Consider the following 25120-nt stretch of genomic DNA (forward strand, 5'->3'; position numbering starts at 1 on the left):
CTTTTTTAGGAACTGGTTGTTCTTTGGGGACTGACGCGAAAAAGAAAAGCTGTCGAGTTTTAAGGGTCTCTTTTGTCAGACATCTTTCAACTATTAATGATTGGCATATCTCCTGCCATTTCCCCCTTTTTGTTTAAGCTGTTGAGTTTGAGAGCAAAGAAATGCATTGACCGTTCCGTGTGATGTGTTTGCAGCCTGCACACACACAGAGGCGAGGTTGTTTACAAAGGAAATGAATTGAATTAGGAAAAGAAAATGTCAACTTTTATCATGCTACTGCACAAACCATTTTGCAGTCGTCAGGAAATATTCCCTGAAGTAGTGTAACATCCGCAGAATGTGATTGAGATGGAGGCAGGGTGGGGGCAGAGGAAGAAGGGTGGGCCACAATATGAAAGGCATACTTGGAAGTGCGCAGAGTAAAGAGTCCTGAGGCAGGTCGTGTTGCCGTGTGACAGAGAAGCATTCGTCTTGTATCTGACGTCCCAGGGTCTCATTGCGAGGGATTGCCTGCGCTGCGTGTCGGCTTTCTGTAATTAATAGCCAGTATCCCCCTCACCCCATCAAGGGGACCAGGTGCTGCTTAGATCTGCTCCGGCATGGAAAGACAGCATATACGCTATAGTGGGTTTTATTAAGATAAAACTCACAGTTGTTGCCAACAACCCTCTCACTGTATACATTTCAGCCATCAGTGTACAGATACCAGTCCTAGACCAAGAGGTTTTATCATTAGGGGGAATTTTAATGGTGCACTGCTGATGGATAGCTTGTTGGTGAAAGATGTGGTTCATTTAGTCTACTTTGTGTCAAGCACCATTGTACTCTCGTCCTGTGCTGTTTAGCGGGGCTTGTGGCCCTGACAGATTGCCATCCCGTTGGGGAGATTTAGCCAGCCAGCACTGCCAATGGCACTGACACCATCATTAGGCTTTGATCAGCTGCAGTCTTCAAGGGGAAGAAGGGAGAGTAATATTCTTGATCTAATTACTGGGAGACATTTCAGGCAGTATAATGTGTGATTTAACCTCTTGTCAGAGGCTATAAAAGGAAGCTGGGTTAATCTTCCTGGCAACCTATTTTCCACGCAGGGGAGGGTGCCTTTAAATGTCCTTTTCCCATGAAGCTGGTAAAAACCGGTGCGGTATGCTTACACACCACCGATGACTTTCTACTTGAAATCTCTCAATGCAAGAATTCTCTGACCTTTGAATGTTAGCAAAAGCTGCGCCGAAACTCATGTGCTATGTACATTTGGAGAATTATAAGTGGAACAAAAAAGCTTTTCTTTTGACTTCTGTGTGCTCTCACCAAATGGATTTTTTTGCAGCCCCTTTTGTTTCTCTCTCTCATTCTTTCTCTTTCTCTCCCTCACCATAACCACCCACACACTGCAGCGTGATGAGTGCAGGAGATTTGATTGAACAAATAGATTGTAAAGTGCAAACGAGGGGTTTGGGTTAATCAGTCAAACATAGTTAAACAATTCTTTAGGACATGAAGGGATTAGTCTTGCCTGCGTTGAGCTCATCAGAGCCCATTCTCCCCAGCCCTTGCTGGGCTTTAAGGGCCAAGGGCCACGGCCTCTCTGGCTCCATGGAGAACCACACACGCACCCCTCAGCATGCTCCATTGCCTCTGAATGCCCTACCACTCTTCTCTCCTCTTTGTTAGAGAGTACAATTAGAATGATGGATTAGCAAATGAAATGCAGACCTTTCTATTCATGGCCACCCTTGCTCAAAGTCTCATTCACGGGATCTATCACAAAGCTTCTTTAAAATGGTTACCAAGTCCAGTCTATAATTCCTTCAGATAAGTGTATCTTTTACCCTAAATTCAACCTTAAAAAACAGCTCCCTTACAACTTTGCCAACATAAAGGCTCTTAGTAGCATCTTGTTTTTACAGGATTGCTTCCTCTACATTTTCCACCCCTTGTGCTGATGGCACTGATAGCAAGTGGTCCTGATGTGATGATGTGTTGGCTGGCTCAGAGCACAGCTGCAGCCTGGCCAACCTGCTCTAAATGACCTGTGTCATTGTCTCCTCCATATTCCTGAGAGCAGAGCACTGACCTGCCTGAGCCACAATCCCTTTTAGCAACCCATGATCCACGTTGGGGTGCCTTTTACTTTTTCAAACACCACAATATTTATTTCCACAAATGTAATTACCTCAGCCAAAGAGATATCTGCTGGTTCTGTTTTTCTGTTTGTTTGTTTGTTAGCAGGATAACGGGAAAACTACTGGATGGATGGACCATGGATGTATAAAGACAACTGGAGAGTTTCAGTGTTGGAGGCAGGGACACGTTCATATATATGAAAGTCCTGGCATAGCATCATGGCATATAACTCTTAATTTGGCTTTTAGCGCCTTTTATACATTTAAGGACCTAATGATTTACTTAAGAACCTTTCAAGTTTTCGTACTGGCTAGTTGATATAGTTTATTGAAATGATCCACAGATTTACAGCGTTTCTTTCCAAATGTAAGGGATAAAGTATTGTTGGGCCCGCATTTAGAAATCTCTAAATTTGCTCTTACTGTATTGAAATGGCCTTGGTAAAAATGATACACTCTCCAAGTGCCTCTAGTTTGTTTTTTAAAAAGCTACTTTGGAGTTTACATTTTTACATATTTTTTCTATATTAGGCTATTTACTACTTTTTTCTACAACTGTTTTAGACCATACCAGTTGGTTGTTTGACACTGTTGACCACAACATATTACTAGACCGACTAGAAAACTGGATGGGACTTTCGGAAACAGTTCTAAATTGGTTGAATCTTACTTAAAGGACAGACAAAACTTTGTTTCTATAGGTAAATACACATCTGAGTTGACAAATATGACATGTGGGGTACCTCAAGGCTCCATCTTGGGCCCTCTTCTCTTTAACATCTACATGCTACCACTGGCTCAGATAATGAAAAAACAACAAAATAAGTTACCATTGCTATGCGGATGACACACAAATTTACGTAAGCATTTCACCAGGAGTCTATGCTCCAATTCAAACACTGAGTAAGTGCATTGAACAAATCAATGACTGGATGCGTCAGAACTTTCTCCAATTAAACAAAGATAAAACTGAGGTAATGGTTTTTGGAGCCAAGGCAGAACGTAGAAAAGTTAGCGCTGAGCTTCAGTCTGCAATGTTCAAGACAACAGATAAAGCCATAAATCTAGGTGTAGTCGTGAACTCTGACCTGAGTTTCAACAGTCACATTGAAACAGTTACTAAATCAGCTTACTATCACCCAAAGAACATATCTAGGATTAAAAGACTAATGTCACAGCAGGATTTGGAAAGACTTGTCCATGCTTTTATCTTCAGTAGACTGGACTACTGTAATGGTGTCTTCACAGGTCTCACTAAAAAATCTATACGAAAGCTGCAGCTAATTCAGAACGCTGCTGCTCGAGTCCTCACTAACACTAAGAAAGTGGATCACATCACTCCTGTTCTGAAGTCTTTACACTGGCTTCTTGTGTGTCAAAGAATTTATTTCAAAATACTGCTGCTGGTTTATAAAGCACTGAATGGTTTAGGCCCAAAATACATTTCTGATCTTCTGCTAAATTATGAACCATCCAGATCTCTCAGGTCTTCAGGGACTGGTCAGCTTTCTGTCCCCAGAGTCAGAACTAAACATGGTAAAGCAGCGTTTAGTTATTATGCTCCAAATATCTGGAACAAACTCCCAGAAACCTCCAGGTCCGCTGCAACTCTGACTACTTTTAAATCCAGACTAAAGACTTTTCTTTTTGCCGCTGCTTTTAATTGAACTATTGCACTGTAACTTTTATCCATGTATTTTTTCTTTTAATGTTTCTTTTATTATCTTTTCTTTTTAATGACTGATTTGAAATGCCATTTTTTTAATGTCTTTCATTTTTTGTAAAGCACTTTGAATTGCCTTGTGTTGAAAGGTGCTATATAAATAAACTTGCCTTGCCTTGTTTTGCAATGCTATCTTGAATTTAGAACAGAATCCATTATTTTATGAAATTGTTGATCAACAGAAAAGTAGCCTGTAAAAAAAGTAGCCTGTAAAAAAAAAAGGGAGGAATAGCTGCTTTTCTCTGTCTTATTCTTTTGGGCTTTGGACTTTTAGTCAGCATTTTCAACTGCGGTGAGGTGCGTTCAATATATCAATATTCTGCTTTTATAGTCCAACGTCTATAATCTTAATCGTGTTGTGGTATTTTCGTAACATTGTGAAATGTTTCGATTCAGAAACAATGATAACTTTTTCCAGTTATACTATCTATTGTTACACTATTAATTGTAGACAACTAGACATGTTGTTTTCAGTAGGTATGGAGAATCTTTGATCAATTTTTGTTATCAGAGTAATGAGTTTTAGTCAATGTGAATCTTTTTCTGTTTACCAGCCCTATGTATTAGCACTTTGCAGCACTTAAAGTACTCGAAATTCAGTTTTTAAGCCCAGGTTCCACTTTTCGTCTCCGTTTCCCACCAAGAAGATAACACAGGCTCCTGATATCTCTTCCTCCCTCTCTTCCAATCCCTCCTCCAGTGAAGTGTGGTGGGGGGGCGGTAGATGCTGTGCTCTGTTGAGACCCCAATTAGCAGGACTAGCAGGCCTCCTGAAGGTCACTCCCAGAGCTTTGGTGTAAGAACAAAGGAGTGCTGGGCGGTCAGGAGTGCTCGGAGAGTGACGGAGCTGAGACTCTCATCCTGACCGACCCTGGAGTTTTCACACAATAACCACATTTTATTAACAGCATATTCTATATTTTTGGCATTGCACAGTGTTAAAAAGTGTCTTAAGATGTTTCGCTTAAGGTCAAGTGTTCTCTGCAGACTGTCATCGTATACTGTGACCATATCTGAGGGATCCATTTGTCATTAGCTCCAAAGTCCCCCACTTCATCAGCCCGTGTCTGGTGTCTGCTATCTGGGCCTGATTGATGGCTCTGTCCTTATTGCAGGGAACGGGGGTCGATGGCGAAAAATTTGCTGCTGGGTGCATTAATGCTGTGCTCAATGGCATGGACCTTTGAGCATGCCTCATCAGTCTTGAATCATTATATGGCCGCAGGAGATCTGAGATGAGCGGGCATGATGCAAGAAAGCAAGAGAAAGTGAGCGATGGGAAAGAGTTTTATCATCTTGGCTAACTCTATTACTCATATGACTATCTCACTGCCAGACGAAGCGGTAATCTCAATCTTGGTATAAATTATGAATGATTTGATCAAAGCATAAGTAACAAAAATAACCAATCTGAGCAGACAATCGATGCTAGCTTTTGGTACGTGACAGTTTTCGACACTCAGCTAAATTAGCACATTTTGGTCTGTACGTTTTAAGGTTTGATACAAGCTGTAATTGCATTCTCAATGTATATCAAACTGATGACGAGACTGAGGTCTTGGGGGCAAAATATTAAACTATTTAGCTGATGTGTTTGCTTATTTTGACGTTCCATCATATTAGAAGTCCTATGATGCAAACTAAGCTGTGAAATCAGTGTAATAATCAATTGGGGATGTGGTTGTTGTGTAGCACATTGCCTGATTGCTTAGGTTTTGTTTGTTTATTTAAACCAGTACCTGTGTAGGTGTACAAATCCTAGTGCTATGACAACACCAGGTATGCACCAACAGTGTGTGTAGGCTCACAGTCAGACAGACGGAGGCCCTGCGAGCCTGGGAGGGCCAGATGTTCCCATGCAGACACAGAGGTGAGATGTTTGCTATGCCGGGCCTGTGTTTGCTCTCCACAGAGTCACCAGCCGGCTGCCCAGTGCGTCTGCTGGGGGACAGAACTGGGGGCAGAAAGGCTCTCACATACGCAGGACTATAAAGAAAAAACACAAACGCCTCGTGCGTGGCCAGGGTTAAAAGAACCACATCTCACACAACTCTGTCTCTTTTATTCCTCTGATGGTGCGAGGGGGACTGGCTGGGTCTCGCTGGAGGCCAGACTGAATGTCAGAGCTGCCATGGAGGCGGCTGACCTTACCAGTCCTGCGTACACTCAGGATGGAGACAAATCAGCTTTTATCGAACTTGTACACAGCAGGATTTGGCATGAAGGCATTTTTTTTTTTACTCCAAATATTTCTACCACTTCTCTACATTGCATCAGTTGAGAGTAGATCTGCAAATATTTATGGATAAGTTGTTAAGTATTTCATTAACTACCAACTATTCTGATAACTGATTATTGGTTTGAGTACTTAAATAATAAAAGTCAAAATCATCTGATAGTAGCTTTGAAAATTTCATATTTTCTGGTTTCTTTATTTTAGGAAAGTTAACTGAGTATCTTTGAGTTCTTAAAAAAAACATGACATTTGAGAACGTCATCTTGGGCTGAAAAAACAATTTTCTGACAATTAAAGACCAAGCGATTAATCGATAACCAATTTGAGAGCTTTTTCTTTGGTCTGCATTAGGAAGATCCCCTCAAAAATAATGCGACAGAAGCAGAGTCTTACTCACAATAACAGACTAGGCTGCAAATAACAAAACACACATTTAAAGATGATGAATCCGTCAGTGTTCATGATTCATGAATGATTCAGTGGCCCTGAGTTATTTAAGCATCTTAATTCCTAGTATTGATGGTCGTTTTTATAGATCTAGACACCCCTCACACTTATGTCACAGTTAATAAATGAAGAGGCTGTTATTGATTATGGTATGTTGTACATTAATTATATGCTCATTGTCTACACATGCTGAATATCATGTATCACGGTGCACTGATATTCATTCAAAACTGAAGTTTCCTTCCTCTTGGCCAAGTGTCCCTTGTAAAAGAGATATGTAATCTAAATGGGTATACCCTGGTTAAATAAAAGCTAAATAGATAAGGAGAAAGGTGTCTGAACCAAGAGCTTGCAATAAATAAGAAGTCCAGACAAGGTTTAATGCGCGATAGGAAAAGGTTAAATTGTGTGAGCAAGACCTCATGAAGGGGTGGTCCAAGCATAATTCTAATTAGGGTTATTTCTTTATTTGCATTGGTATATATGCAGCTCATAAGGCAGAGAGGCCAGTTAGTGTAATGGCAAAGTGGATAAATCTCTCACAGCAGGCCTGTGCAACACTAGAAGCTGTTTTTGTGCATTAAGCCCTTTTGGATGATTTGTGAGAGTCAGCGCTTGCACCATTCTGCCTAGCCGAGCTGCTCTGACCCCCCTCTTTAATCAGCCTAGCTGCACTCCAAACAGGCCAAGGCTGGTTAATGCTGGGTCAATAATATGGGTCTGGGTGGGACAAACACACAGAGGCTTAACTTTTTTCTCTGTTGAACACAGCGTGCATGTCAATAGGAAGACACAGGAAATACTAGAGGAAGTCATTACTCCTGCAGGGGAAAATCGCTGCTGTATATGTACTGTAGGCTTGCCTGTGTAATTTCCTATGCATGTACTTTGTATATGTGTGTGAGAGAGATGGGGGAACAGCTGCATTGATTTGGTTTTGTGTGTACTCGGAGCAGAAATGTAAGCCGTGGGAACACCTGGAGAGAGGGTAATATTGGAGAAGAGGAGGTGGTGGTGTCAGCTCTGCTATTGGCTCTGTACCAACATGCACACACACACTTATGATGTGTGAGGGCAGCCTGGGATCCCAATCAACGGCACTTAACAAAGCTTCCCTCTTTCTCCCTTTAATCGCAGGCTCAATTTGTCACTGGGGTGTCCAATTTCTGATAAGCGCTTTGACTGAGAGAGGCGAGGTGGGTGTAGGGAGGAACACAAAATGGATGCACCTGCTAACAAATGAAATCAAACCACTCCATCTTCATTTCCCCTTTTTCTGCCAGCTGGAACAATGCTGCAGCGCTTTAGCTCCCAGCACATTGAGTTATTTCCCACTAAGCAGGGAGCAGGACTGGCTGACTTACAGTCAAATAGTTAGAACATGCCCAAAAAACTATATTTTTGGGTAATGTTTAGCTGGAAATTACTAGGCTTTTGCCATTTTTCACTACAGAGAAGTAAGTAAGATTTCGGGCAGTGTAGTCTCTGCATATCTGTGTAATTCTAACCCTAACCTTAACCATCCTAGTCCTGTACCAAGCCCCACTGTCTGGCATCTGACAGGGCAGCATGTGACTCAGCACATTGTTGTCTGATGTGATATAGGGATATGTAAAGATAACCCGGATGCGGTGGCATCACAGAGAAGATGAAAGGGAGCAGCCTTGCTCTCATATGTATGAGCGATGTCTCTGAGTTGTGTGATCTGATGAACCAGAAGGATGGTTCTCCAGAGGATAAACAGTCTCTTTGGTGTTGTTTTGCATTCCTGTGGTTCTCAGTATTTCAATACTGTTGCCATCTGGCACTTCTAAAACATCAAGCTAATGTAGTGTGGCTCTGTCCTTTGGTCCATCGGTCCTTCCACTGCTTTGGCCTCAGTATCTCGACAACTAATGGAAAGAAATGTTCCAAGGCATTCATGATCTGCATCATTTGGTGATCTATTTAATTTCCCTTGAGCATCACTCCCATATAAAGTGTGTTGTTATTTAATGAATATGACTTGATGGGCACCTATTTCTTTTCAGATATTGACGTTTCACATATAATGTGCATATGTATTTCTTGATACCCAGACTCTCCCTTTAGTGCCACCAACAATTAGACTTTTAAATGTAATGGCTCAACAACTATTGGAAGCATTGCACCAAAATTGTGTCCAAATTAGTATTTGCCAAATGCTTTGGTTTATGTCCAAGTACGTGCAGAAGTAATGGCTCTCCGTTCAGCTGTACTTTGAGCTTCCTGCTAATTAGCAAATGTAAGCAGACTAGCACACTCAAAAAGTACGGTGAACACAATAAACCTGCTATAGATTGGCATGTTAGCATTGTTTTTGTGAGCATGTTTGCTTACTGATGTTAGCATTTAGTTTAGCTTCACCCCCACTGTGTTGATATTTGCTTCCAATTAAAACTACCAAGTTACAGTCAAATCTTTTGACTATCGGCACTGATACATTTGACTCATTTTATGTGTTAATCATCAATTAGAGTACATCCAATCCCTCCAAGAGAGCTGCTTCATGAAAGCTGTTTGTTTTCCTTTTCTGTTACTACATGTCGGATCTATTTTCTCCTGTCCCTCAAGTGGTTTAATACTGTCATGTCTGAGACTAGGCTGGCTTATTCCTCACTGAGGCATGCCCAGCGTCTGGCTGCTCTCTAGATGGATTTGCAGCAGATAAATAAATAACTAGGCCTGCACCCCTCACTTTGGATCCCCTCTGTTTTGGCAGGCCATCCACAATGCTTTTTTATCAGGTGTAAAAATGTCTTTCAAATGGCACAGCAAGGGGCCTCGGCATGTTGGCATTCATGACGCCATGCATGCGGCGCTGCCAGCACTTTCTGTCTGCCCGCCTGACCTTGGCTAGGCTTGACATGAGTGAGCAGACTTTTGCCGCATTTCCACTGCATGATACGGCAACGCTCTATCAACTTAACTCGCACTATGTTGGTTTTCATAAGCAAAAGTTGTGGATAGTTCTTGGTTTATGGTCTTTTTTATGGTAGCAAGTGGCCTCTGTCAATGTTTTAAGTGAGCTGAGCCAATACAAAAAGGTGAGTTAAAGAAATTCGCCTTTGTGTGACACGGGACATCCTGCACAAACCCAGCATTTTTAAATAGCAAAGCTACCATTAATAGAGACCTAAAATGTTTTAACTTCCTCGCCCCATTTGTGGCAGTCATACACTTAGCTGTACAATTGATGTTCCTGTCTTTGGTTGCCAATACAAAATATGTAAGCTGTTGCTGTATTTATCAGCTTAGAATTCTATCTACACTGAGGAGTACTATCGGAAACGATAGAAAACGGGACCTGATACCAAAAGTGAGTTGAGTCAAGCCGAACAATGCCCTGGCATTAGGCATTAGCTTTACCTTCCCCATGTGTAGTGCTCTTCAGGAAGGCAAGTGGGCTTAAGTGGCTGTTTGTCAAACTGATCCCGAGTTGAAGAATGGACCTCTTCTGGCTTCTGTGCTGACTTGGTGGACGGATAATGGCCATGACATAGCTCTAACAAAGATAGCCAGGCCAGGAAACTCACGCCTCATATCTTCTCATCCTTACATCCCCCAACCATTATTGTCATCTTCTCATGTGTGAGGACATCATCCAAGAGGCCGGGCCACTGATGTAAAGACAAGAGTGGAGGAATGAGGTCACTCTGATAAGAAGAGGCCTCATGCTTTGGCGTTGTGTCTCCTTTTCATAGCTTCATGGAAGAAGAGCCTGAGTTGGCATTGTGAAACCAACTTTCCGTATCTGACACGTAAGCTAAGATTTAACCGACTCTGGACTCTGCATTATTCCAGGGGCATGCTGTCTCTCTCCGCTCCATATCCCATCTCACCTCGGGGAACTGTCACTTTTTCATCAGTTGGTTACTGAGGGTTCATACAGCCTCACAGTTGTTTCTCAGACTCCTCCCTTCCCTGTATAGAAGAGTATTCTCGAGTAGCTGTCACCCTCTCTCCCACACTACTGCAGCAGATTCCCTGTTTGACAGTTTTATGCCTGACACCTCGTGTCTAGCAACTGGGAAACCACTATTTTACAGACTCTCAATGTTTGTGCGAGTTGAGATTGGATTTGTTGTCTTCTCTTGGCTTCTCTTGTTGCCCTCCTCTCACTATCATGACCGACTCCCACTCTTTTGCCCTTTCTCTTTTGGTGTGAGATAACAGTCCGGGTTGATGAGGGGTCTCTGCTGACTGAAAAAGCAAACAGCCCGTTCCAACCACCTCGGGATGTGCTGCAGTCATCAAGATCCATTGTGTGAGGCCGTGAACCAGCCTGTCGTAGCCTAACATGCCCATGGTCCTCTGCTAGCAACAGAAATCCTTTTCTACTGTTGTTTGTAAAGCCTGATGGGCTAATGTAGGCAATACCAATGTGTCATTTCTTCCTAACATGCTCCAGAGCCAAGGCTTTTTCCCCTTTCTTTGACGGAACACTCTGACTTGGTACTCAAGGGTAAAAAGCCATTCTCTATTTCCTGCTTCTTTTCTTTCTTTGCCTTCTATTCAGAAACTCTGCTTGCAAAGAAAAGTAATTTCACTCTTTCTGTCCCTGAGAGAATCAACACAGTGAAGTTGCATTGCATTTTTACTGCAACATTTTTTTCCTGGCTCTATTTCAGACCCATAACCTGGGGGTAAACATGCAATTAGAATAACAGCAGCCTGCTTTCTCCTCCACTCTCCTCTGCTTCAGCCGTTAGCACAAGCAATGTACAACATGGTGACTTGGTTCTCCTAATTGCCTTTTCTTTTAATTGGTATAGAAAAGCTGTTAATATTCAACCAGCAACCAAACATACTTTTCACCTTGTTTTTTCCCCTTTATTGTTTTTCTCCTCTAATATTGTTGAACTCTGTGCATATCCTTCTAATGAGCTTATTTCTGGAGCACATCCTCGCATTGCCTCATACTGCCGGTAGATATTTAAATAGATGATTTCCTATGCTATTACCCTAATGCATTTCCACATTTGAAAGCAGATTGTAGTTGATGAGGAGGATATTGATCAAAAGATTCAACTATAAATGAAGTCCGCTGTCTAATCTCCTAAATGGCCTCTTTGCAATTTTTTTAAACTTCAGATGGCTTTCTTTTTCTCCTTCCCTACAGAGGAATGAAAAGAAAATATAGGTCAGCTTTTATTGGAGCAGTTTGACACACGACACAAGCCATGCGCATCACTTACTCAAGTCCTGCTTTGTCTGCCCGCCTTTATTTGTCTAAAAAGGGAGCGACACAGTTATTGGCACACTTTTATTACGGTTCTATAAGTAGCTGGTGGAGACTTGCCGAGTCACAGGGGCCCCCCATAATACTCTGAGAACCCTGTGGTGTCTGTCTGCATGGGGCTGATAGTGTGAGACGCCTGGCTAAACTCCACCAGGCCGATCCTGGCTGCACACACTGCAGCTGGCCTCCACAGACGCTACTGTGTTTCCACTGCGGACAGGAGGGGCTGTGTCTGTGTGTCACAAAGGCTACTAAGCCATTGGGTGAGACACCTATTGGCCTGGATGTGTGCATGGCTGGAGGGACAGAGAAACCCCAGTCCAGACCAGGCTAAACCCCTGGCATGGTCGCTGTTAGGACTCAGCCTCCAGCGAGCTCCGTCCCTGTCTGGATTCAACACTCTATCAGGTGTAGTCATCCTGCTCCTGATACAAATGGTCTGTGTGTTGGTACATGCCTCTGTGGGGGCGGGCTTTTTTTGTAAAAAAGAGCCTCTGTTTGGTGTGTGATGTATATTTCAAGTCGATGTGGCAGCGGTGCTGACAGGCGAGTCAGTCGACGTCAGGCTTTCTGTTCCGTTGGGTTTCATCTCTTCCTGCTCGGCTCTGTAAAGCAGATTGTCAGCTGGGGCATTACCATAGGCTGACCTTTGCCGCTGCGCTTCCCACTGCACAGCTTTCTGACATTCAGGGGCGCTGTGGGGGAGGCAGGAAGGGAGCGGACCATAGACTGTATATAGCCATGTATATAAACGGAGCGGACTGATGGTCTGTTGGCAGTTTTCTTTGCCTGTAGTGTGCTGATTCTATAACAAAATGCAGCGACAAGTATAAGGCTCTGTGGGGTTTTTTCCCCGACATCATTTCAGTCTCTTGCCACCTTTTGATATTTAGTTTCTCTGCACCCCTGCCCTGCCTGTTGTCAAAGAGATTGCTGTTATCCTTGTGTGAAATCTTGGCACCTTGATAAATGAGAGAGCGCTGGAAATCTTGCCTGCTGACATCAGGGCGCTATGTACCTAAAATCCTTTCCAAGGCCGAGGGAAAAGAATAACATATCAGGCCAATTAAAGTTAATGCATGGTGACACGCTGAATCGAGGGCAGGGATTGCTGCCATATGGCGGTCCAGGCTGTAAATCAAAAAGCAGTGGAAAGGGGAGGAGGATGAGAGTGGTGGGAGGCTGGGAAACAGAAAAAGGTGACGCAGCATCAACTGCACAAAAAACACCCTAAATCTTCAGATCTGTCTCAAAGAATAGAGCGCTGCCACCCACCATTCTACCCTTTTCTCCCTTCCTCCCCCCTGCCACCCTGCCCTTGCTGCACCCCAAGGTGCAACGCTCACAGGTATCTGTGTAGAACTGGCAGCTTCATTAAGGCTTGTTTTTTTTTTTTATCCTCTTGCTGGGAGGATTTAAATGAGCTGTCATCCTGACCTTTTTGAGCTCCTGCTTTTTAAAGCAAGTTCAGCCCCCACAACACCCCAGCCCCGCCACCCGTCCTTCTCTCTTTCCACCTTTCTCTCTCACTTTGTCACTCTTTCCTGCTCTTGTCTCTTCTCCCTGCAGGGGGGAAGACACTTTTAAGCCATCACCCTGCGGCAGACAGGCACGCCAAGGTTGTTTTGTGGGTAATTGCCTCTCTCATAGACGCTGTTAGTCTGTGCACACTTTGCCGCCCTCCTCTGATGCCACGCAGCAAAAAAAGAGGGAGGGCGAGGACTCTGTAGACTTAATTTGCTCCCTCACTGTTCTTCGGTGCTGATTAAGCAAAGCATCTGTGGTGTTTTGAATACAGCAGTAAGCCAAGTGGAGCGTGGCTAACGTTTTTCTCCCTATCTATTACATCAGGTTATAGCGCAAAAGTGGCAGGCATTTATTGGAGTTGCAACCCTGTTTATTCATCTCCTTTCACCACATTGTGAGCCAGCTCCATTGTTTAACTTCCCCTGAAAAAAAGGCCTCTTTGAGGTCTAGAGGACTTCAATATCGATCCGGGACTCACTAACTTGTCAGCGCCCAGGCCTCTCGAGTGTGTTCTTTTCAAGTGTACAGGAGTCATTAATTCCCTCTGCCATGGTCTGGTGGAGGCGGAAAAGGTAAAGCGCAGGTAGCAGGGTCCAACTAGCTGTAACATGCAGGCAAGCAGGGGGAAGGAACCGAGTCAATTTAAAGCTGCGCCGCCTCAGGCCCAGTCTGCCCGTTTTACTTCAGCTGTTTGATGTTTAATTGAAGTTGTTATTGGCATCAAATGTCACCTTACCTGATGCTCCAGGTGTGAATCGCTTTCTAATTGAAAGGTAACCACATCTCCCTCAGCCCTGAGCCTCGGGGGGTCAGCCACAGAGTTCTATTAGTCTGGACCCAGCCTCTGGATCATGTGCTGCCTTGCAGTTATGTCTGACTGCTGACCTCGCTCTCTCTCTCTTTTTTCTCTCTCCGCAGTGTGAGGAGAAGTGTGTGTCCCATGTTGCATTAGTGTCTCTGTGAAATGCTGGCCTGTCTGCCAAGGCCAGGTGAACTCCCCCTCCAGCTTCTCCCCCACACGCAGATGAACACTGGACATCAGAAATGTAAGTATCTCCATCTCTCTCTCACACACACACACACACACACACACACACACACACACACACACACACACACACACACACACACACACACACACACACACACACACACACACACGCACACACACACACACACACACACGGCTAACTAGCACCAGCATCCCACACAAAAATACCAAGCTGTTACCATCCCTCTACCCGCCCTACGTCAGATGGCCATGCCAACCCTGGCCTGGTTCTCTGGTGTTAGAACCATAAAGATAAAATGAAATTGTTTGGGCTCCAGGACCATGGATCTGTCGTCAAGAGACATTTAAGATGAACTGGGCCATTTATTTGCCGATGATTTGGCCCTCTCCCTCCCTCATGGCCCTCTCCCTCCCTCATGGCCCTCTCCCTCCCTCATCGCCCCCGAAGATCTGTCTGCCACAAGAGTTCCTTCCCTTCTGTGTGCCACACTATCGCCACAGTCATGTGTTAGATTCCACCATCTCGGGTACTTTTCACTATCAGGAAGAGTCAGTCACTGTCAGACTGGCAGACAGATTGCGGCTGAGTGCTTTTGCCCTGATGATCTTGTAATGAGAGTGAATTTAAGAAGCAATCTGCTGCCCCGGTTTTAATGGCAGACTAGTCAGAGCTGGCCCAGTTAATTCAATGTGCTTGAATTTCACAACTTGGGAATCAAATTGGACTCTTGACAGTTTGAGTGGCAGCTACTAACTGGACTGGAGGAGATTATAGTATGTCAAAACTGATGAGTATACATGGTAACAATTAGTGTTGTATAGTTGTTCCTTGTCACTGTTTTAAAAGTGTTATTATCATTTCTTTAGCCAATCCAAACTTTGTTACTAGTTTCTTTAAGGGAAAAATAATTTTGTAGAGGCCCCATGATTGGGACCAGCTCACATTTTTAATTGGTTCTTTCTTGGACAACGATACACCATTCCACAAAGTTACATTCAAATCATGTTAGTCGTTTTTCTGTAATACTGATGACAAACAGACAAAGAAACCCTCAAACAAAGACACAATGAGCATGTGTGGTCTCGATGATTGCACCGAATACTGTGATTACTCTCATACAATGAGCTTTTTACATATAAACCAAAAAGATCAATCTCTTCCCAGACATTGAATATAGCCCATCCAGTTTTTCATTCCATCAGAAAAATGTCACCTTCTCTTCCTGCCTGTTTATCTCCGAGTGGAAACTCAGCTCCAACTTGACCCATTTCTTGCAGCACTTTTTTCTCTGTAAAATGCTCCAGCTCATCAAGACTGTAATTTCAGAATCACAGTAATCAGCCAGCCCCCAGGAGATCAGCAAGTGTGAGGGAGTCTGCTAAGTGCCAGCGTCTGTTGCCTCACTCAGGCAGACTTGTGACATAGTGCAGCCATCAGATACACAGTTCCTCCGCTCTCCCTTTATGTGACACGCCAAGACACATGAGAGCACGACACATGAGAGCAAGAGGCGCAACTGGAGTTCAATTTGTTTTTCTCCCCAACGCTGTAATCCATTTTGATGACAGAGCGTTCAGTCCTGGAAGTGTAATTTCAATCTATTTTATTCGCCTCCTCGTCATTCTCTTGTAATGCTTTCCCTTTTCATCCGCTCTTCAAAGTATCATTAACAGACGCGGTGTTACATCAAAAGCTGTGGAACTGTTTTTCATTTTAGACTGAGTCTTAGTCACAGTGAACAAAAAGGATTCTTGACACTCATGTTATGTCTCTTGCTGCCAACTATCCATCCCCCGTAGACCCCCTTCTGGATTTTCACAGTTTGTGACGTTTTTTATGTTTTTGAGATGCCTTTAAGCCGCCACACACACAACCGAAACTAGGCCTCAACCCTGGAATAGCACTCTGCTATCTCCCTCCTGGCTGTCTGCAGGACTCCGTGTCTCTGCTGAGCTCCATAGTTAACCCAGCATGGAGGATAATTTGACAGCTTAACTCCATGAGAGGTGTGCTTGGCTGCTTTTAGATGAAATTCATGGACTAGTTGTCACTTGAAATCTTTATTCAATACTCTGACAGACTTCCACGGAAAGAAAAGGCATGGATGGAGAGTTTACATAATTAACTCTAATTTGTGTTCCCGTCTATCTAACCTTGAGCACAATCCTTGCAGCAACACTCTAATGCAGTGTTTTATTTTACATTCTGCCCTTTACACCTCCCCTTCCCTCTGATTCCAAATGATCCATGCCTGCCTCCTCTCCCCAGGTGGATCTTTGCAGAGTCATTTAAAGTTACGAGCTTGCAGGTTGCCGTCAGAGGCGAGGCCAGAGCAGCTGCTCTATTTATCATCAGGGATCAACTGTTAACAGACGATGGCTGTGAAATGTTAAGGCTGTCCGAGGAGTAGATTAGGTTTGCAAAGAGACAGTGGGTCACAAAGAAAACGGCTCATTCTCCAGGCAAGATGATTCAAGTACCACAAAGTGGCCCTTGGTCTTCAGTTCTGCTTACAGGCAGAACAAACAGTGAGTACAGCTGGGCCACTTCAAAACTCATCCTTACTGAGATCAAAAGCAACCGTCTTTTCTTCCTCTCCCTCCCTATAATATTCTTCATTTTTCAAAAGGTCTTGTGGTTTTGATCTATCAGCATGGGAGGCTCTACTCAAACGTCTTTAAAAAATGTTCGGAGGTGGCCTCATGTGGGATATTCACATATCTAATTTGATGCCGAAGCTTCAGACCTAATTTCCTGCTCTTGTGTGAAAATTGCAATTTGCAGCAGCATGAGCCCATGCCCCCTGCTGCTTAAACCTTGTTCAATAAAAACAGTAGTTTGAATAAAATAATCCCTAATTAGTGCCTGCTGACTGTGCACTTGTGTTCCAACTAGCTAGCTAGCAGCGGGGTAATTAACGCAGGGCCAGACTGGCCTCTTTCCCCTGTTTCCCTCCTCGGGAACGTGCTTAGGTGGAGATCTGAGAGATGATATGCTCGCAGCCACCAGCAGCCGCCTACAAACTTCACTCACATCCTCATTAACCCTCCCTCAGTACATTAAGCTGCTCCTCTAATCCAGGTTTCAGGTTAAGGTTGAAATACTAATAAGCTACATTTGCTTACAAGAATACATAATCAACAGCTGCCAGAACCCTGAGACAGTTGTTAACAGCAAGAGGTCGATTTTATCCACTGTTTGGGAAAAGTCTAAACAGCAATTCACTGATTTCACTACACATTTTATAGCCGTTCTGTTCAAGCCTTCATTCTGATTTGCTTTTTTTTGTATCTCAAAATGCCTGCCTAAGCTTTGTTAACAATGTGTAATCCCTTTTCCAATTTAATGGATTGGTCAGTTTCCAGACATTGACATTGCTTTCTTTGCTACTTGCCTGAGTCTTACAACTTAAGTATAAAACTCATTACACAAGTGCCAGAGGCAAAGAAAATAACTCTGTACACAGTTACAGGCTCACTGGAGATGTTCTTGCTATATTTCTCAATCTAAAATCAAGCGAAGGCTATGTATTCAATATTATTAATTCTCTTTACTACCATATATAAAGATATACACATTCATTTAGGTATTATATAAAATCATTTCATTTCGTTATGAAGAATGTTCACTGTTGAATAGTTCAAAGCCTTGAAGCTTGTGCACGGTTTGCACATAAAGATAAGGTTACACTTATATTGTTAGTATTGTACACTTTGTGTCATTAGATTTAATCGGTGTTAGGGTAATTTTGACTTGTGTCATTTAAACATTTCCATTAACTCAATGTCCAAGAGTCTAAAAATTAAATGTTGAGAAAAAAACGCATTTTCAAAGTAGTCAAAAAATAGCTTGCTCTTCCTCTTGCTGGAAAAATAAATTGAGGCACTCTGGCATTTAACAGTACCTAAATTACATAACACAATAACAAACAATCTATTCTTCCAACATGTTTTAAGGGGGATGACGGCGCTATAAAATATGACAGCACATTATGAAAAAAAGGATATTTGGTACAGCATTAGACTTAAGTTACAGTCTAGCAAACAGTAGATTAGAAACCAAACGTTGATGTCTCTGTTGAAGCTCTTTGAGTGAGACTGTTTTTTTCTACCTTCACCTTTCCTTGCTGTAAATACCTTTTTATCCAACTTGACTTCTCATCTCGGAACACAGAGCGGTTTCCTGAAATATGATGTTACATTTTTAGTTCCTGTGTTCCACAATCCTGGTTTTCATCCAAAGCAGTCTTATCCCCATGAAGTGAACAAATATGTTTAATTCATTGCAACAGCTGATGGTACTCTCTTCCCACCTACTTACAACCCTGTCTTAAGCTGCATAGACATGAGGTTTTGACAACAGTTGCAGAGGAGGCTGTGACAGAATCTCTCAGGCTCTAGATATACTCTGGATACTGATAGCAAACTATGGAGGACAGAACCTGCCAAAAATAAATGAATATGCCTAAATGTATCAAAAATATTTAAATAAGGAAGCATAGGTATGAACCTAGCTGTGTGGATCTATGCACTCTGATGCTGATCAACCAATAGATGGATCCAATGATAGACTTTTAATCAAAGCCCCTCTCATTTGCATAGCAATGACTAAGAAATGTTAAGCATAATACAAAGAGAAAGAATATACATAATTTAATAAAGAAATGCATACAACGCTATACAAAATGTAAGATGTTTTTTCTTTAAATAAAGAACATGCAAATAAATATATAGAAAATATAAGGCAAATTGTAAATGAATAACGAAGCGAATAAAAACAGAGCATTTTGTCACATTATATATTATAAGGCATATTCATTTATTTAACAGGTCTTTTTTTTGTTGCAGCTTTTGTCCTCCATAGGAATAGGTACATTTTGTATGCATAAAATAAATTATGTATAATACTGTGTGCCTTTGTATTTATTCAGTCTGCTTCTATGTTACTGTACAACCCATCATTTCCAAAAAGGCCATTAATCACTACCTGTGTTTGACAGCTGAAGTCCATCCTCAGCATGTCTGTGAGCCTGTGTTCATTTATCTGCCTTTGCTTACCGTGGCATTTATTCAGTGGCAGACATTAGGCCGCGGTGATGGCGGGTGTCGAGCTCCAGCTCCTTGGCCCAGACCCCTGCATTAATGAGGCCGCCATCAGCAGGCTGAGCAATCGGTCACAGCGGCCCCCTGTGTGCCGCCCCATCCCGGCCCCCGCACATCGCCGCCCATTGTTTCCTGTTCACAAATAAAGCAGCAATTAATTAGCCGCTTGGCACAAACTCGTGGTGCAGCCGTGTCAGAGCTCGCAGTTCAGCTCCATGCCTCATCCCTCGACTCCAGCCTGCCTGCTGTGAGACTGAGCGTAACGGGCACCGCCGCATGAAACCACAGAGCTCTGCCAGCAATTCAGACATTTCAAATTACAGCTCACTCGACAACAGAGAGAAGCAGTCTGCATGCTGTAATGGTGACATCTTTTTTAAACTGAAGTCCCCTGCTCATAAATAATGAAAGTAGCTCAGTAACCAGTCAGATCCTTCTCACAGATCAGCTCCACTTGTGTCCATCAGTCTGAGAGCTGTGGTGTAAGTAGGTCAGACTGGTACTGCTGAGGTGATGGGGACAGTGAGAGCCTGTCATTCTCTGAAACTGTTATCACTGACTTTTATTGTGTTGAGTGAAGAAAGTGTAAGTGAGCAGATCGGAAATTGCAATCACGCCCGTTAGACACCGACGCCGACACGATCAGCCACACCTGCATGATCCTGTCGCACATTTTCAAATGGGCCCATATATGAAACTAACACATGCACAAACACATAACCGTGTTCACATTGGCATTGTTAAATTTAGCCATGGTGCTTAGCAGGTGTAACAAATGTCTGCGAGCGGAGGCCTGGGAGGTGTTCCTGCAGATCAGAGACGCTGCTGCTGTGTCTGATTACTTGTCTGCTGTCATGGAGCTCTGCTCTTTGCGTCAATCTTTTTCTCTTCCCCTCTCCCTGCAGCATCCACGGGGGACCATCACTGCCTTCACTCATTCTTTGTTTAGTTTGTGATTCAGTAGCAAGCTGCGTAGACCCCCACCCCAACCTCAGACGCACACTTATTGTTCGCCCCGGATGCTGCGTCAATTAAGGCCACTAAAAGCTCCTGACCTCAGAGTCACAGACGCCACCACAAAATTGGATTTTAGACTGGCTATGTGTCGGCCACAATAATTCAGCTGAGAATGAGATTGGAAATATCTCTTTGTCCTCGGGAGATGTGATGGTCTTTGGTAGAATAACAGTGAGGTATGGAATATAAGAGCGCTGTCTAAATCAGGTTCCTCTGGGCTGCTCAGATTACAGCTGCTGTGCTCTTTTGTGCCATATCCACCTGGATTAAGTTGTCTTTCTCATTGTGCTTTTCTCTCTCTTTTTTTTCCTCCCTATTCTGTCTCTGTCTTCCCCTCTGACCCATTCTGTCCTCACCCCAGGGGACACCACACAAAGGATGCGATCGGCTCCGTTTCCAACCCCTGCAGAATTGGATGCATTTGCTAAGAAGGTTGCCAACAACCCCCTCACCATCAAGATCTTCCCCAACAGCGTGAAGGTCCCCCAGCGGAACCACGTGCGGCGTACAGTCAACGGGCTGGATACGTCGGGCCAGCGCTACAGCCCCTACACCTCCTCTCAGGCCAAGGCCGGCCTCCTTGCCGTCATCAAGGGGCCCACGGTCAAAGGCATCCTCAAAGATTTTGACGGCAGCAGGGCTCGCTTGCACACTGAAGTCGTCATGAACCCCCACACCGGACCCTACCAAGTGGCTTCGACCAGCACTTTAAACCACCACCCGGCTCTACCGAACCTCACCCGACTCCAGCAGAGCTTACCCCTTCAACAGGACCCACCTCAGACTCTACAGATGCCCATCCCTCCGCAGCAGGGTCACAACCAGAGCCTCAGACACCCTCCCCCCATGGCCCAGCACCCTCAGGGCCCACCCAGACTCCAAACTCTGTCTCAACACCCGGCCCTCGGCCACCCACAGGGGCCCCCTGGCGTCATGCTTCAGCAGCAGCAGCACCTCCAGCAGCAGCCGGCCCCCGGCCTGCAGGGAGGCAGACAGCTGCCAGATGGCAACGCACCGCCTAATGTTACCGTCTCTACCTCAACCATTCCACTCTCCATGGCCGACGGGCTGCACCAGGGCCACCAGGCCGATCTGAGCCACATCGTTCATCAGATCAACCAGTTCTGCCAAGCTCGGGCCCAGGGCGTGGGGGTCACCTCCATGTGCAAGGGTCAGATCGCAAACCCCAGCCCCATCAATCGCAACCTGCTCATCAGCGCCTGCTCCAGGGTGTCCATGCACAGCAACCCCGCCACCCCTGGTTTTCCCCAACATAACTGCATTATCTGTCCTCAAGAGAAAGCCACAGGGCCAATGGGAGCCCACCCCCAACACAGCATGGCTGTTATGAACCACTTGCCTTCCAACCACAATGATCTCCAGCAGCAGCAGCAGCAGCAGCAGCAGCAGCAGCAGCAGCAGCAGCAGCAGCAGCAGCAGCAGCACCACCTGCAGCATCTGCATCAACAACAGAGTCAGCAGCAGCTCCAACACAACGCGCAGCTGCAGCAGAAGATGCTCTCTTGGAATCAGCACCAGTTGGCTCACATTCCCCACATGCAGAACGGTGGGAGCCACCTCTGCAAGCAGCCTTCCAGGGATCCCGCCCTCCATTTTAAGGGCTTGAGCTACCCGGCAGAGGTGTGTGTGGGCCAGCCTTACACTCTAAAACCTCCCATAGAGAGGCCAACGCCCTCTCCACCCGTCAATAACAACGGAATGCCCGGTCACATGGCCCACTACACTAACGGCCACTACTTCCAGTCCCACGTTTGGAACAGCAGCATCCTACCTACACCCAACAGTGACAGCTCCGGGTCTCAGGACATAGCCATGCCATTCCACGGTGCGGGCCCTGGGGGCTGCACCACACTAGACTGTGGGCCCCCTGGGGCTCCCCATTACATGCTAGGAACGAGCTCCTCCTCTTCCTCCGCCCAGTGTAATCTGATGCAAACAGCAGATTACTTGGGTGGGGACTTCCAGTCGCCCTACTTCCGCGATCAGAATCTAGGGCTGATGGGCAAGATGCACAGGCCTCCTCTGAGCAGGGCAGGTCCAGAGGTCGGGGACGGCAGAACCGCTCTCATCCAGCACCCAGGGTACAGATAAGCTATGGCCTTATCTACACTACAGTTATCAAACCCCCCCTTTGTTAAGTCTTAAGAAAGGAAACACATGAATACATTGATAACTTAAACCGCTTAAAGAGGGTAAATTAATACAGGTTTTTTCCCCGTTTTCTTTTATAGATCTTGCAAGTGATCAATTGCTACTTTTATTTTTGTTAATGAGTGCTTTTACCTGGCACTTTAGGGAACTTTTTCATGTGTATACTGTGTGTGTCATTCCCTCCTTCCTCTATTTTACTATCTGTGTGCCTGGGTCTAAACAAACCCTGCGTTATTTCTATTTCAGACCTTTCAGTTATGTTTTCTTATGCATGTAAGAAAAGAAGAAACAGATGGATCCCTGCGACGTCTAATAATGGATGTTTTTTTGAACAGGGTTATGTCAGGAATTGTTGGCTCAGACAAGTTTCACTACCTTTTGATTTGGTGTTAACGCTCCGATCTCATCAGAATTTAAAGATTAAACGCAATCATTTGAGGGCAGAAGAGAGTAATAATCAGTGCAACACCACCACACACGAATAAAAGCTCATGCACATGTCCACATTGTTTTATTTTGCTTTTAACTGTAATTATTTATTTGTATAGTAGGACTATTGAAGATCTGTTCCTCTCTGTCAGTTAAGGAAGCATGTAATCAGGTTGTTTGTACATAGTCAAGCTCCAGCTGGGAGCAGATGCGTTGAATAGGCATTGCTCTGTCCTGCTGAAAATGCTGCAATGAATTCAGGTGTTTCAAAACTAAAAACTTTTTGTCAATGCCAGGAAGGTTTGGCAACGAGATTGTGAAATGTTAAGTGCAGAAAAAAGTAATGAAAGACTAACCTTAAAATGGCCAAAGTCATGTTAACAAGGACACAATGTTATGAAGATGTGCCATTTATGTGTTTGTTTCCTTTTTGTAACCATGAAAAATGTATTACTTGAATGTTGAGATTATTAGTTTTGCAGTTATTGAAGGTTGGTAGGTTGGTTGGTTACGAGGACAAAACTCTGGAGTAGAATGAATACAAGTGTTACTAATGTTGTTTAGAAACGAGCCTCGTCAGAGTTTTGATCCTGAAAGTGGGAACTTGAGTGATTTAAGTTATGTGTGGTTGCTACTGATTCTGATGTGAAGTCTGCTCGAAATGAGATCAAATTGATCACTTGCAAGATCACTTGGAGGAAAACAAAAAGGACTTTTAAGTTTAAAGTGAAACAGCAAATGCATTGTTTATTTTATTGTACACTGGCTTACCTACTAGACTACTGTAACTCTAAAGTTTAACGATTGTGTGTGAATGTCGCCTGCTGATGAGTTAAGGGTGAGTGTGTAAGAGTGTGTGTGCATAAACACAATGACGCCCATGTTTGTTCACCTAACTCCCTAACAGCCCTTAAAAAGCCTTAAGTGTTTGGTCCTTGGACTTCCCTTGAAAATGAGCATGGTTTTAATGAAAAACCCCAAATAATAAGGAGAAAGAAGATGCTAAGGATACACAGAAACAGCAATTTATTGGTTTCTTTCTTTCTGGTCTTTTTATTTTATTGAAGTTTTGTTGACTCGACAGAGAAATTCCTTTAGAGATTCTTTATTATGGAGAGCAAGAAAAGGAGTAATATTTTGTAATGATATATTTTAGCAATGTGTAGTTACTGAGCTGTAACCATTTTTTTCCAAGTTTCCAAGCTTCCGTTTGCAGTTGTGACTATTTATAATACTTGATTTGCTTGTTATTTAAATTTAATTTTCTTCTTTTGTTTCTTGTACTATTGCTGTGAAATGGAAGAAGGTCCACAAGCCTTTCTTTTGTGTCATTCTGTAAGACAGATGAGAGGCAAGAGAGTGAGAGTTGTGCTACTCTTTTTGTAATATTGTAATAATAAAATAAAGTTCTAATTTATGCTTTGAAATGAGTCTGAAATTTGGTTTGGATCATCTGCAACACTCACACTGAACACGGTTGTGCATTTCTTCTCATTCTCCCTTCATTCTTCGTGAGCTAATTGCAAAAAAGGAATATTTCCTCCACAAATGATCATATTTATATTTATTACCCTGTGCCTCCTTCAGTGTATGAAGAAATAACGGAGAAGTAACAGAGGAGTGTGTTGACTAATGTAAGTAAATGGGGGTCCGAAACAACTGCAAAACTAACTAAAAACATCCATTTACAAACTCTCACACAACTCATACATTATAATACATTTTTCTTCAAGTTGTATGCTTACTTTAGCTCGAAACAAATGCAGTTTAAAACAATTTGGACAGGTTATGGTTTCTTAGTCGTCTCATATAGGTTTCTTACAGATGTGTGCCAACTGAAAAGGCCGCCTAAACCACCTTTCATTTGTAACTGAGGCCGCTAGTGCCAAAGATGACGACTGTTGCACCAATTGCTCTGCTTTCATGCCATTTTACCCGAGCTTGCCTCTGCCAAATAGAAACAGGAAGTAGAGTAGACTAGGCACGCTGTGAAATCCACAGGACTATCTGGATGCAGTAGATTTAGCTTGTCTAGCTGTGATGAAAATGGGACTTGTATAAAGGGCAC

At 43.7% G+C, this 25120-nt stretch overlaps 2 protein-coding genes across 2 annotated transcripts in view; one reads left to right on the forward strand and one right to left on the reverse strand.

Moving 5' to 3' along the window:
* eral1 (Era-like 12S mitochondrial rRNA chaperone 1) overlaps positions 1 to 19412 on the reverse strand; it is a 36412-nt gene extending 17000 nt beyond the window's left edge. Inside the window, exon 1 of the mRNA XM_079651596.1 lies at positions 19390 to 19412. Within this exon, the coding sequence (XP_079507722.1) occupies positions 19390 to 19397 (8 nt within the window). The 5' untranslated portion in view covers positions 19398 to 19412. The remainder of the gene's footprint in view (positions 1 to 19389) is intronic.
* fam222ba (family with sequence similarity 222 member Ba) overlaps positions 1 to 24479 on the forward strand; it is a 30709-nt gene extending 6230 nt beyond the window's left edge. The window contains exons 2-3 of the mRNA XM_079651590.1: positions 14238 to 14365; positions 20813 to 24479. Of these exons, the coding sequence (XP_079507716.1) occupies positions 14284 to 14365; positions 20813 to 22563 (1833 nt within the window). The 5' untranslated portion in view covers positions 14238 to 14283 and the 3' untranslated portion in view covers positions 22564 to 24479. The remainder of the gene's footprint in view (positions 1 to 14237; positions 14366 to 20812) is intronic.
* Positions 24480 to 25120: the final 641 nt, after the last annotated feature.

Source organism: Notothenia rossii, assembly GCF_949606895.1.
Source record: "Notothenia rossii genome assembly, chromosome: 9".
Lineage (NCBI taxonomy): Eukaryota > Metazoa > Chordata > Actinopteri > Perciformes > Nototheniidae > Notothenia > Notothenia rossii.